Here is a 14,696-nt window from a genome sequence, read left to right on the forward strand (position 1 = left end):
CAACATAATTGTATCATGCATAAAGCATGCAATGGCTTTAAAGAGAATTACGGCCTTAATTGCTTTCTCAAACAGAATTGATTTCGATTGCCAAGAAACTTTACACACTGGTTTATTATATGAAGAGTGATTTCAAAATACTCGTATTTAAAGCATTATTAGAACATATATTATTAGACTCAAAGATTCAAGATTCAGTCACTTGTCAAATCAAGTGATTGAATATTGAATCTTTGAATCCTGTGTATATGTATATATGCTATGAAATATGAAATATGCTATGTATATACATGCTATGAAATGTGGCTCTTAGTTCTCCTTATATGGACTGTGCATGCATTTTAATAAAAAGGAGAAATTTGTTAATAATGAATTAGCAGCAACCTCATACTGTCAAATATGGATTTGTTAAGTGGTAAGGGTATGCATTTGTTATTTGATCGCTTGAAAGCTGAAACTATTGAGTGAAATTTAAACCACTTGCTAAAGAAATGTTTCTGCGACCCCCAGGCCTGCCTACGCATGCGCATACTGCTCTTTACGTCGCCGCTTGGTGTTTCTGCGCTTGCGCAGTCCAAACCGGTCAGTGACAAGTGTCCGCAGATCGGGCAGTGACGGAGCCACGCCCCGTTACTACGCGGAAATTACTGGAACGACCAATCACGGAAGCGCTCCGCCAAAACAAGCCAATCAGAGGCCGCCGAAGGCCAATCAACACTTACCGCTTCTGGAATTGTTCAAAAAAGTGTGAAAAGTCTGGTGGAAAGTGGACGTGGTTGCCCGATAAACTAGCTGGAATTTAAGCTTGTTGGCGTGAAATTAACGAGTCGTTCGGCTGCTGAAAGCCCACCGGTCCATGTCACGTGTTTCCAGGCGGCCTTTTAGCGTGGTTTGCGTTTCTAAAACTTGCGCCGGTTTCCACTCGCCAACTTCTTCACAGGTAGGTTTGTCGTAAATGCTGCGTGGCCCGATTTGGAGTTGTTTTTTTTTACTCTCTTTTATCAGAAGGGAACCAAATTAATGTTTACATATTTTTTTCAAGTCCAATCCGTGATCATGAAGCCGTATGGATTGTCGATTTATTCAGGGCCTCTTAATTGGCTGCAGATGTCTGATTCCCGACTTTTCTTTTGTAGACGTTTTCTTCATGGATTCTGAACAAATGTCCCAGTCAGACAGGTAAGGACAGCTGAGCTTAGCTGAAGCTGAGTCTGTGCTTTGCAGCGATGCTGCGTGCATTTCATGCAGGTATTATATGTACTGTTTTATTTCTGTAATGCGAAAGCATCTAACACATTTTTGACAATCATAAAAAATGTAATCCGTAATTCTGTTCTCAGTCACATAAGGAGGGACCATTTAAACGGATCTAATTGTAAATGTGCAAATGGTGGCAGATGTCTCTGAAAGATTGCCACAGAAAATATAAATAGCGATCGATAATTGATAATATTTAAATGGTGTAATGTCATGTAATTTCACCAAATGGCAACATAACTGGCTTGTTTCCTCTCCACATGTCTGTTGTATAGTTGGCTGGAATCAGATGGCATCTCTGACTCTGGAAGTGATTTTGAACTTGAGCTGAAGACCACAAAGCGGAAAAGACTGGCAAAAAGGAGTCCGGTCTGGAAACATGCGCACGCTCTTTGTGCTACTCCAGATTTTGCATTGCGCTGCAACCCATTGTCTCTTTTTCTGCACACATCTAGGCACCCAAGAGGCTCAGACGCAAAGCACCACCGACCGGTGAGAGAGCGCAGAGAGGGAGGGGCGGAGAAGGGGGAACACGGGAAATGGGACAGAGGCAGGACACCACCGCAAAGAATATGTTCGAGGCTTTGAGGTCCGGCCGCAGTGCTCTGGTGGTAAGGGTTTAGGTCGAGTAGAGCAAGTCGTTTTTGACAAAAGAACAGCTAGACGAGTTCACACAAATGCAGTTTGAATGATTGCTATTGTTGTGTGTAATGTCCACCAGATTATTATTTTTTGAAGGCTGCCCTAAGAGATTTTTATTGATCAGCAGTGGAGATGGGGGTCTTGGGGATGAGATAAGGAGTACAGTGGAAGGCCAAGCCCATTAGTTTGTGATGAAAGGGGGACGGATGAATGAAAGTCTAATGGATGTGGCGAACGCCCTGACCTATGGCGCCCTCTTTACAGCAATATAGCATGACCTTGAGTGCTGCTCTCTGATTGGCTCATTGGCTCTCATTGCAGACGGTGGTAGATGAATTGCTGGATTGTTATAAGGAGGACCAGCAGGCGGGTCTTCTGGAACTGATCAACTTCGTGGTGCTGACTTGTAGCTGCAAAGGTCAGAGGTTGCAGGGGACGCTGGGCTCACAGAGGACAGCTTAGGAAATGAGACTGCGGGGTATAATTGAGTTCAAAGGTTAAGGGATTGTGACTTGGCCCTGTCTGTGCACCATCGATCAGGCTTAATCCACGTCGAACCCCCACGCTGCACCAGAAAACAATCTGTATGCTCACACCTCTTTTGCACCATGGAGTAAATCTAAACACCCACAACATTTTTTTTTTTTTAACCTTTAACCAGCTTTGTCTGGTCTAATGGAAGTTTTGTTTTTTTTTTGTGGTCACATGTTTACTTCTTTAATTTAATTGTAAGAAAATATATACGATTGTATATCATTTATATATTTAATAATATATTATTATTTCAATGATCAAACGTGAAAATGCATCAATGGGTTTTTATTTCTTTTATAGATAACTTTATCTGGTTTGTTTCCCTTGTTAGGCATGGTGACCAAAGAGATGTTTGAATCCATGGAAAATGCTTATATTATTTGTCAGTTGACCAAAGAGTTCAATGAGGTAAGGACCACATTCTATTTCCATCTGAAATAAAATTGAATTAAATGGAAATTTAGAAGCATGTAAATAAAAATCTCCTGCATCACATTCCATCCTGGAGATCCCACCCCATTTGGTTTGGCTTTCCGTTTCCATTAAACTGTCGTTGCATTGACATATGTTCCATGGGACTTTAGGATATTGTAATATTTCAAAATTAAACCCTACATGACAGATGAATTGATAAGTCAAAATGCAACAACTGATTAAGCATTGTGTTAAAAATATTTGTATTATAATTATTATATCAGAACTGAGCAACAGTACCAGCTGACCCCTATAAATCAGTGTCTGCACTCGTATGTTATGTTACTCTCAATATATTCCTCTGATGCTCCTATGCCCAGGACTCACCGAGTTACCCCTTATCCCTTGTGGGGGTGCGGGGGAGACGTTTTCGGGAGGGTCTGACTGAGTTTGTGTCCCAGCTGGTGCTGCGCTCTCAGAACAGCCTGCTGTTTGACGGCTACTTGTTCCCCTCACTGGTGTCCTTCCTCACTGGTCTGTCGGACTCACAGGTCCGATCCTTCCGCCACACCAGCACGTTCACAGGTCAGTCAGAGCTGCAGTATTAGAAATTAGAGGAATAATGGTGAGCACTAAGCACAGTCACTGGTGAGATGGTGTGATTTTGTCCTCTCTCAATGGTGAGTCTGTAGGTCTCCACCATCTGTCGTTGTCAGACTCATTAATGAGGCATCACTGACCAATTCACACTCATCAATAATCGCAAGTTAAAGATTTTCAGATGATTGATTAGGCTCAGCTTGTGTCTGTGTTACTTTATGGCATGTGTGTGTGTGTGTGTGTGTGTGTGTGTGAATGCATACACAGTGATGAAGCTGATGAGTGCCCTGATGGGCGTGGCTGTCAGTGTTGCCACTCAGTTGGATGTGAATCGGCGTCAGTGGGACCTGGAGAGAAGTAAGACGGTTGAAAGCAGGGCAGTTGACCGATTGGAGGAGCTGCAGACTTTACACAACGAGGTTACACACTCACACACACTCAGTATAACGCATATTTAAAGCATGCAAAAGCACTTGCTTCCATAATTGGCTGAGTTTACTTAATTATATTGTTGGGATTATTGAGAGTATCTAAAATGTTTTATATAGTACTGCATAAATCTAACCAGGTGGATCAGATACACTCACAAATACACAAAAAATATAGATTAATGTATGTGCAATTTAAATTTATTACATTTATCCAGAGTGACTTACAGTCAGTATTTACAGGGACAGTCGCCCTGGAGACACTCAGGGTAAAGTGTCTATCTCAGGGACACAATGGTAGTAAGTGGGGTTTGACTACTACAGTGCATATAGTGGTATGCAAACGTTATGGCACCTGAGCTCAATTCCCACCCATTTCTCCTTGCAAAAGCCTTCAAATTAAGGCATGTTTTCTGCAAGGGTCTCCAAACCTTTGTTTGGCACTGTATACACAGCAGAACATGAGAAATTCAGAACCTGTTTAAATGATATGTCCCTTACAAATCCAACAACCGTTGACTGCAGTATGTTGCTTCACCCTCCGTGTGTGTACGTGTGTCTTTTTGTGTGTTTGTTTGTGTAATCAGCTGCTCGAGGGCCAGACTGAGCTGAATCTGTTGGTGAACAGCATCATAAAGGGAGTGTTTGTGCACCGGTACCGGGACATTGTGCCTGAGGTCCGAGTTGTATGCATGGAAGAGCTGGGGGTGTGGATCTTCAGGAACCCGGCCACTTTCCTGAACGACGCACACCTTAAGTACCTGGGCTGGATGCTGCATGACAAGGTGGGGGGGCGTGAGGTGTAAATTAATTCAGTTGTTATATTAACTTGTCCTTTGTGTTTCCTTTTGTTTTTCTGGAGTCATACAATTTTTTATGTTTTTTACATGTTTTATGGCTAGTAGCCTAGCGGGTAACTCACTCACCTGTGAACCAGAAGACCCAGGTTCAAATCCCACTTACTACCATTGTGTCCCTGAGCAAGACACTTAACCCTAAGCTGCTCCGGGGGGGAATGTCCCTGTAACTACTGACTGTAAGTCGCTCTGGATAAATAATGTAAATGTAGAGTGACTTACATCAAGTAGTGACAGAGGCTCACAATTTTAGTAAGAGGGGCTTGAACCTGTGACTTTGTGGTCTTCTGGTTCATTGTCAAGGGTGTTAACCACTAGGCAACCACCACCCCACCCACTTTTTTTTTTTTTCCAGAACAATGAAATACTTTCTAAAGATAAGCTTATTGATGCTCTTGCCGTGACTGGAGTTTTCTCTGTTCACACAGCAAGCTGCGGTTCGTCTTTGTTGTGTGAAGGCTTTGCAGGGCCTGTACCAAGACAGGGACTTCTGTTCCCAGCTGGAGCTCTTCACCACCCATTTCAAGGTAATGTGCCTCCGTCTCTGTGTTCTCTCTTTCATCTGCATTGTATAAATTTGCAGTGGTTCACTTCAAATACTGTTGCCTTTTACTGATCTGGTTCGCCACTGCCCCATGGTTCCATGAGTGAGCGAAGCTGCTGTTGCAGGGGCTGTGGTGGAAAAGCTCCCCTAATTAAAGGTTAAATTTAAAATTTGATTGCGATTATGAATACCTCTTATCGATGCATCCCATACATTTTCTACATTACTTCACATGATGTTTTTAACAAGAGACAAGGTTTCGTGTGGACTCTCTTATTTGATACTATGAGTTGGAAAAACTGGTCAGAAAAGCGCCTTTGTCCACGGCGCCAGGTGAGCGCCAGGAGAACTTTGTTTTTCTGCTCATTGGAGCAAATCTAAAGCCGCTTTCAGAACAAACGTGACGTGCGCTGCAAGGTTTTGCTTTTTTAAAAAGTGGAGCTCAAAGCTCTGTGCTTGCTGTGGGGCACAAGGCCGCTGAGCCACATTCACTACCGTAAGCATTTTTTTTATACCGCTGCCAGAAAATCACCAATCAACGTCATTATGATATAATCGATGCATAATCGTCCATACCTGCATTGGTTATAAGATTAGTTTAAACGCCCCTACTCATCAGATTCCCCCCTCTTAGGAGAGGATGCTGGCCATGGTGCTGGATGAAGACCCTGTGGTTGGTATGGAGACAGTCAGTCTGCTACTTCTGATCCACCAGTGAGCAAATAATTTTCTGCTGGTGTGTGCGTCTGATGTGCAGATGTGATGTGTCTCAGATTGACTTTTTTTTTTTTTTTTTTCCTCGTGATGCTGCTTGTGTGCATGCAGGAATATGGAGAATGGCCTGTCGCCGGAGGAGCGCTGTTGTGTGTATCCTCTGGTGTATGGAACAGACAGGGGCCTGGCGTCAGCAGCTGGAAAATTCCTATATCACATGTCAGTAAAGGGTTTCACGTAGACACACATTTAAACAAAACTGTGACAAACAGGTTTTTCTTGAAGAGACTCCGATTAAAATGTTCATTGACTGTTAAGGAAAATAATTTGTGAATAATCCATCATATAAAATCTGGCATAACTGTAAATGTATTTTCAGGTTTTCCATGGAGGTAGAAGAACATCAGTTGGTCAAGCCTAGTGTGACCTTCTTCAAACAACTTGTTAGGTTTTTCATCAGAGACAAAGTAATTAATGTTTAGTGATTTTGTAATTTTTTTTAAGAACTTTTTTAGGTTCTCATTCTTAATTCTTAATAGGGGTGGTAGTAGCCTAGGGGTAACACACTCGCCTATGAACCAGAAGACCCAGGTTCAAGTCCCGCTTACTACCATTGTGTCCCTGAGCAAGACAAATTGCTCCATGGGGGACTGTCCCTGTAACTACTGATTGTAAGTCGCTCTGGATAAAGGCGTCTGATAAATGCTGTAAATGTAAATGTTAAAATGTATGAACATGGAGTCCAATGCTCAGGGTAAAGTGACGCAAACACAAAGGAAAGCATGGCATCCCGTCTTAACAATTCGTGATAAATCTTTCATTTAAATTCTGTATGTGGATTTGCTGAAGCAATCATCCTCTTGTGTCTGTATCTCTGTCAGTACCATGAGCACGGAGATTACCTGGTTGACAGTTTCTGGGATGCTGCAGGGACAGAGCTGAGGGACTGGGAGACGACGGTTTCATTACTGCTGTCGGAGGAATGGGGGCCGGAGGAGGGTGAGAATCTGCCTCACTCTCAAATGGCAGATTTTTTTAATGTTTGGAATCAGGAAACTGTGATGTTGATTGGGAAACAAGTTGTTGCTGGGAGCAACTGTTATTTTATGTTTAAAGAAGATGCTCAACATGTATGTATATGTATGTGTTGTCAGCCATGGAGGAAGAGGAGGAGTCTGTTCTGATAGAGCTGATGGTGTGTGCAGTTAGACAGGCAGCTGAAGCCACGGTGCCTTTGTGCCGAGTCCGGGGCAAGAAGGTGAGACAGGGAAAGGGACAGACTCATAGTTAACTTTTCAATATACTGGTCTTATAGGTGCTGAAATGCCTAATAACCGGATTTAATACATCACTTGGCAGATTAGGATTTTACAGAATCATCTGAACATGATTTGGTAAAGAGAGAAGTACATTTTGTTAGAAAATATCACTAGGAGGTGCCAGAGGGTGTGGTTTGCTTACCTCAGTTTTGAGAACCAAAAGTATAAAGCAGTGCTTCCAAAATGTATTAGTCCTGGGGACCAGCAGTCAGGCAAACTGACTTTCAACATAAATTACAGGTTTAGTCACCCACTGGGATTATTTAAAATCTACATTCTAATGTGATTGGTATGCCTGCTTTATCGCCACTAACTCTTGTGTCTCTCACATGTATGGAATAGAAAGGCAAGATGCAAGTAGTATGTTACTCCCCAGTACCAGTGGGTTAATTAGATTTTTTTTTTTTTTCTAGAACACCGGTAACCCAACTTCCTGGTTGCGCCAAACGTTGTGTCTTATTACGTAATTTCCGCGAATGCCCCCTCAACTTCTGTAGGCCGCTTTCCTCCTCGTCCCGCCTCTCTCCTCCTCATTAGCATTTAAAGCTACAGACACCGAAACGGTGTGCGTCCTGGGGAAATCTCATTGTGGGACTAGATCAAAGTAGCTGTAATTCTGTACCATGGCTGAGTTTCAGGAAGAGACCTCAGATACAGTATAAGGGGACCAATAAGACAGATATAAAATTTATATCTGATATTTTTTTTTCATAATAGGAGACTTTTTAATGCTTATTTAATTAAAAGGATCACTGTCTTCAATTTGAACTATTTATTGCCACAGCTTGTGTGTATCTAGACAATTTCTATGCTCTTTTTTTAAACATCTTTTCCAGAGCCGCACAATGATAGATAAGAAACTCCAGGCTCAGTACCGAAGACGCATCACAACTAATTTCATTCCTCAATTACCACAGCTGCTTAGCAAGGTGACATTTCAGCACCTATTCACGTCCCCTTTTATGAGGCTGGCGAGTGTGTGTCTCGTTATGAACTGTGGATTCGTTCTGTTGTTTCAGTACTCGGCGGATGTGCAGAAAGTGAGTTGTCTGCTTCGCGTCCCTCTCTGTTGTGACCTGGAGGTGTACAGCAGTACAGAGCGAATGAAGATTGTAATTTTTTTTTTCCCAGTTTGGAAAATGTTCTTTGTACATTCTTCATATGATTGAAAATACTGTTTACAGGGAGTGCAGAAGTTGTATTTTTGAGGAATTATTTTATTTTTGAACAACCATGTTCTCAATGAACCCAAAAAACTCATTAATATCAAAGCTGAATGTTTTTGGAAGTAGTTTTTAGTTTGTTTTTATTTTTAGCTATTTTAGGGGGATATCTGTGTGTGCAGGTGACTATTACTGTGCATAATTATTAGGCAACTTAACAAAAAACAAATATATACCCATTTCAATTATTTATTTTTACCAGTGAAACTAATATAACATCTCCACATTCACAAATATACATTTCTGACATTCAAAAACAAATCAAAAACAAATCAGCGACCAATATAGCCACCTTTCTTTGCAAGGACACTCAAAAGCCTGCCATCCATGGATTCTGTCAGTGTTTTGATCTGTTCACCATCAACATTGCGTGCAGCAGCATCCACAGCCTCCCAGACACTGTTCAGAGAGGTGTACTGTTTTCCCTCCTTGTAAATCTCACATTTGATGATGGACCACAGGTTCTCAATAGGGTTCAGATCAGGTGAAAAGGAGGCCATGTCATTAGTTTTTCTTCTTTTATATCCTTTCTTGCCAGCCACGCTGTGGAGTACTTTGACGCGTGTGATGGAGCATTGTCCTGCATGAAAATCATGTTTTTCTTGAAGGATGCAGACTTCTTCCTGTACCACTGCTTGAAGAAGGTGTCTTCCAGAAACTGGCAGTAGGACTGGGAGTTGAGCTTGACTCCATCCTCAACCCGAAAAGGCCCCACAAGCTCATCTTTGATGATACCAGCCCAAACCAGTACTCCACCTCCACCTTGCTGGCGTCTGAGTCGGACTGGAGCTCTCTGTCCTTTACCAATCCAGCCACAGACCCAGCCATCTGGCCCATCAAGACTCACTCTCATTTCATCAGTCCATAAAACCTTAGAAAAATCAGTCTTGAGATATTTCTTGGCCCAGTCTTGATGTTTCAGCTTGTGTGTCTTGTTCAATGGTGGTTGTCTTTCAGCCTTTCTTACCTTGGCCATGTCTCTGAGTATTGAACACCTTGTGCTTTTGGGCACTCCAGTGATGTTGCAGCTCTGAAATATGGCCAAACTGGTGGCAAGTGGCATCTTGGCAGCTGCACGCTTGACTTTTCTCAGTTCATGGGCAGTTATTTTGCGCCTTGGTTTTTCCACACGCTTCTTGCGACCCTGTTGACTATTTTGATTGAAACGCTTGATTGTTCGATGAGCACGCTTCAGAAGCTTTGTAATTTTAAGAGTGCTGCATCCCTCTGCAAGATATCTCACTATTTTTGACTTTTCTGAACCTGTCAAGTGCTTCTTTTGACCCATTTTGCCAAAGGAAAGGAAGTTGCCTAATAATTATGCACACCTGATATAGGGCGTTGATGTCATTAGACCACACCCCTTCTCATTACAGAGATGCACATCACCTAATATGCTTAATTGGTAGTAGGCTTTCGAGCCTATACAGCTTGGAGTAAGACAACATGCATGAAGAGGATGATGTGGACAAAATACTCATTTGCCTAATAATTCTGCACTCCCTGTATAATCATAATATCAAGTTCCCCACTTGTTAGGCTGAATCAGGGAAATGACTCGATTGTACTTGTTAAGGCCTTTAATCCTACTTTTGTTTTGTAACAGTGTTTGGAGCAGCTGCTGCATCAGGTCTGCACTATCGTTTCGAAACATACAGAGGTCAGCGTGTTGGAGGCCTGTGCACGGGTCGCGTGTGCGTTGTCTTATGACCTTTACACGTTCTCCACCCGGGTCCACCAAACGTTCAGCCAGCTGATGGATGGACTGATGGAAAACTTTAACAACACACTCAACCCCTTTCAGCAGGTGTGGGCCGTTTGAACCAGGCATTTTTCTGGGGTTTATGGCATCAGGTGGGCATGGACTCCTACCCGGAGTGGCGCTGTACTCCGATCAGGCGGCCACTGTCAATACCGGCACTACTTTTTACACCGCCACCATAAAATAACCAAGCAACATCATTACTACATAATCGATAAAGTTCAGCATCAATTACGAGACCAATTTCAAAACCTCTATTACAGTTGGACTATACTGAGGACGAGATGTACAGTGGAATCGCATCGCTGAAGAGGATTGCAGCTTTTGGCAGGTGTGTGTGTGTGTGTGTGTGTGTGTGTGTGTATGTGTGTGTGTGTGTGTTAGTAACCTGGTAACACACTCCCCTATGAACCAGAAGACCCAGGTTCAAATCCCACTTACTGCCATTGCGTCCCTGAGCAAGACACTTAACCCTAAGTTGCTCCGGGGGGGGGGACTGTTCCTGTAACTACTGATATTAAGTCACTCTGGATAAGTGCGTCTGATAATGCCGTAAATCTAAATGTCATGTAAATGTTACACCATGGTTGATGCCTGTCTCTGTGGTGATGTCTGTCTGTTTTAGTGCTCTGGACCTGACTAGCTGGAAACTGTTTGAGCCCTGCCACGGGCTACTGAGGGATGTTGTGCTGAACGGACGAGAGATGAGTATGGAGGTGCAGAGACCATTTCCTCGTCTGTTCTAGTCTTTTAGACCTCAGTAATTCATGCAGTGAAGTTTTTTTTTAATCTTTGTTTCATTTTAGATCATGGTTCCGGCTCTGAATTGTGCTGGTTTTCACCTGTTATGGGAGCGAGAGAAAATTTCATCTTCCGTCTTCAGCAAAGAGGTGGTGATACATGTTGGTTTTTACTAAATGAATGATTTATTGTGATTTGCCTGTTTGCAGTACTGAAGTGGCCAAGGCTTCTATAAAGCATTTTGTTCTCTCTGCGTCAGGAGAGACTTGCAGTGCTAATGAAGAATCTACAGTCCTTTTGTGTTGTGTGCCAGCAATGTCTTTCCTTTCGACATACTCCAACCAGGGATCAGGTAATTAACCATAATAAGCAATGAATTTAATAATTTTGCAATCATCTCAAGTTATTTAATTCATTAGAAATTTCATACTGCGGCATAATATTCTTCATAGTCATTAACACCACATCATGAACAGCTGGACCCTTTTCTGGTTCAGTCATTGGTTAAGTGTGGACGGAAAGTTTTTGTCATAGTGAGCAGGTAAGGAAGTGTGGACCAGTTACTGAAGGGTTGTGGATTCCAATCCCGAACCGCCAAGGTGCCACTGAGGTTCCCTTGATCAAGGTACCATCCCCACACACTGCCTGTCATGGCTGCCAACTGCTCACAAAGGCCAGTACACACTGTGCATTTATCCAATCAGCCATGAACGGCACCTGGGGAGCACACAGTACTTTGATCAAGGGGACCTCACTATTATTGTGCACAAAGTGTACTTGGTCTATAACAAAATATGACAGTCCAGAAACATAAACTTACAAATGGTGAGTAGTGGCAGAAGAGTGAGCTCAACAGCATGAGCGATAGCTGTCAAAAACACCTCCTTTTAAGCCTGTTGGTTCCCACCTATATACCTTACTGCCACCTAGTGGAACCCAAGTGAATACCACTCTCTGGTTCTTACACACTGGTTTGGATTATGGAAGCCATAGACGTCCATGTTCGGAACGCCGCAGTTTCTCTTTTTAATGCTTCAATGTGTAAACAAGACCTGCTTCAAAGTCTTACCAAATCGTAGGACTGATTGTGTTGTGTGACTGGTTTAATTTAGGGTTCTTGGTCCTCCCAACAGGCGTTTCTGTGGCTGTGCGACTTGCTGGTGGTCTTCAGCAAGGCGTCTGTAAAGGGACAGTCAGCTCTGCAGAGTTTGTCCCTCTGCCCTGACGGCTGCCTCAAGGCTGAGATGGCCTCGTATCTCATGGACTACGTCTTTGATGAGCCAGAGGACAATCTCTTTGGTGTGTGTGTGGGGGGGGGAGCCCACATTCACACTAGCACTAGGATGCCCTTCATTTGATCCATGAAATTACTATAAAGTGAAGATCTGGACATGAAGAAGACCTGCAAAATGTACCAGCTTGTCCCTGTCGAGGTCGCGTTAACATGTGTTCTGTGTGAACAAGGTGAAGAAGAAGAGGAGAATGAAAAGGCAAAGATAACATCCCTGGGAAGGCACAGGAACCAGCTGGCTGGCTACTGCAAGCTCATCCTCAGTGGCGCGTTGGAGATGAGCGCTGGAACAGTTGTTCTCAAACACTACACCAAGGTAGGTAGGTGTGTGTGCACAGGAAAGACGCCATGAGACTCTGCATGTATCATAATATGAAATGAGAATGAAGAAAAAGCACGTCTGACTCGGCCGGTCTGTGTAGTTCTACAAGGAGTACGGCGACATTGTAAAGGAGATGCTGAACACCTTAAAGGCCAAGTGCCCAGAAGAAAATGCCAAGACTGTGTGCTTGTGTCTACAGCAGGTGTGTACTCGTGTGTGTGTGTGTGTGTGTGTGTGTGTGTGTGTTGTTTTCCCACATTTCAAACTGTACATTCTCAATACAATATGGACAATATTACAAAGTTCTTCTGTTTTCCAGATGAAAATAATGAGAAACTCTGTTGTATGTGGAAATACATAATAAATTTTATTTCGTATGCTTGTTTCTGTGTGCAGCTGTTCACGACTTTGGTAGAGGACCAGCCCGCGGAACTGGATTTTGGGGACGTCAGAGAACTGGCCAAGCATCTGGCCAGCAGCTTCGGGGTCAACCTGTCCCGCGTCCGCAAACCCCTGGTGTCACTTCACCAGTTCGTACATCCTTGTGTGCCATTCTGTCTGCCTGGCGCGCTGTGAATCCGTGTTTTCCAGACCACTTCTGTGTCAACTGTGTGCACGCAGGAGTGGCGTTCAGTTTGCCGTCCGGAGTGCCGAAGACGGAAGTCGACCCAACCTGGCCTTCTTAGAGATCCTGTGTGAATTCAGCCCCAAGGTCACCAAGCAGGACCGTGTACAACTGTGAGAACACAAACATACACTGTACATGTTCAGTCAGGAGCCACTGCAGAATTGCTTAATTTACAGCATTTATTAGACGGCATTATCCAGAGCGACTTTCAATCAATAGTTACGGGGACAGTTCCCCCTGGAGCAACTTGGGGTTAAATGTCTTGCTCAGGGACACAATGGTAGTAAGTGGGATTTGAACCTTCTGGTTCATAGGCGAGTGTTTTACCCACTAGGCTACTACCACCCTCCCAACAGTGACTCAATTTCTGTTGTAGGTTGGACTATGTGAAGCGTTTGAGCTCCTCTGCATCCAGCCGCTGGCTGGACATGTACAAACGGTCACTGGGCTTCGGCGTGAAAGACTCATCTGCTGAGACCTCACCCAAAAAACCCAAACGGCAGAGAACCTTTGCACAGGGTCAGCTATTAAGCAAATTCCAGTCTTGTCCCACGTCGCTCTTCTGAGGCTCTGGTCGTTTTAAACAAGACAAATATGGCATTAATTTATATTCAGAGAGTTGAATGGAAAGGATCAGTTCAATATACTGTGTGTGCATGTGACCTCCTTTTTTTTTTCTTTTTAGTGGCCAGTATCGAGAACTCAGAATTGCCGGAGGAGGAGGAGGAGGGAATCTCTGAGCCAGACTCTGAGGAGAGGTATAATTTTGTGTTTGGCCTTGGCTTTCTGCTTCCTTCCAATCAAACTAATCAATCTTAAGAATGAAAAACACTGTTTATATAAGACAAATCATTTTTTTTTTTTAGTTCTCTACAGCGAAAGATAAGTTCTAAAAGGAGGCAGCAAAAAGATGTTTCCTCCCCTGAGTGCAGTGACATCGACTCTCAGCTAGATATGTGAGCCCAGTGTCTAACATGTTTATATGAAATGAGAATCAGCAAAGTAAAAAATGTACCATCTTTGGTTTCTTTAGTCTGAAATAGCTCAAGCCTCTTTCCTGTCTCTCAGGCTCAGTCTGTTTGAAAGTGACAAAGATGAGGAAGAGCAAGAAGAAGATGATGATGATGAAGCTATGATTGAAGATGACTCAGACAGCGACATTGCCTTGGTGAGGTCCAGAATATGCTCTTGAACACACACACACACACACACACACTCATAAATTGATTTTTTTTTTTTTCAATTTGGTTATGTTGCACATTCTTACAGTTATACTAATAATTACTCATTTAAATGCAAATATCAGTTGAGTAACACTGGTATTAATCTCCCTGATTTCTTCTTTATTCCCCAGCCTTCCAGTCGCCACATCAATTATCTGGAGGACCTATTTGACAAATAAGCACATTAACACAGGATG

The 14,696-nt window shown here is 43.1% G+C and overlaps 1 protein-coding gene across 1 annotated transcript; it reads left to right on the forward strand.

The window, feature by feature from the left end:
* Nucleotides 1–1,162: 1,162 nt before the first annotated feature.
* Nucleotides 1,163–14,678, forward strand: stag3 (STAG3 cohesin complex component). The gene is made up of 29 exons (XM_028960901.1): nucleotides 1,163–1,179; nucleotides 1,533–1,626; nucleotides 1,713–1,868; nucleotides 2,221–2,317; nucleotides 2,765–2,841; nucleotides 3,228–3,432; nucleotides 3,715–3,866; nucleotides 4,463–4,660; nucleotides 5,161–5,259; nucleotides 5,911–5,990; nucleotides 6,102–6,227; nucleotides 6,370–6,457; nucleotides 6,872–6,989; nucleotides 7,145–7,248; nucleotides 8,146–8,238; nucleotides 8,329–8,421; nucleotides 10,139–10,339; nucleotides 10,558–10,625; nucleotides 10,920–11,010; nucleotides 12,169–12,334; nucleotides 12,506–12,642; nucleotides 12,749–12,850; nucleotides 13,045–13,178; nucleotides 13,270–13,386; nucleotides 13,653–13,795; nucleotides 13,962–14,034; nucleotides 14,143–14,232; nucleotides 14,345–14,444; nucleotides 14,631–14,678. Exons 1-29 carry the CDS (start codon nucleotides 1,163–1,165, stop codon nucleotides 14,676–14,678), a joined length of 3,267 nt encoding a protein of 1,088 aa, XP_028816734.1.
* The last annotated feature ends 18 nt before the right edge of the window (nucleotides 14,679–14,696 follow it).

The sequence above is a fragment of the Denticeps clupeoides genome, chromosome 18, assembly GCF_900700375.1.
Source record: "Denticeps clupeoides chromosome 18, fDenClu1.1, whole genome shotgun sequence".
NCBI classification, from domain to species: Eukaryota; Metazoa; Chordata; class Actinopteri; order Clupeiformes; family Denticipitidae; genus Denticeps; species Denticeps clupeoides.

What these genes read in the sequence shown, in the direction of transcription:
- stag3 (XM_028960901.1), top strand. An exon ending in TACCACAGCTGCTTAGCAAG is followed by an intron (nt 8,239 to 8,328) that starts GTGACATTTCAG and finishes CTGTTGTTTCAG; the next exon opens with TACTCGGCGGATGTGCAGAA. An exon ending in TGTGCTTGTGTCTACAGCAG is followed by an intron (nt 12,851 to 13,044) that starts GTGTGTACTCGT and finishes TTCTGTGTGCAG; the next exon opens with CTGTTCACGACTTTGGTAGA.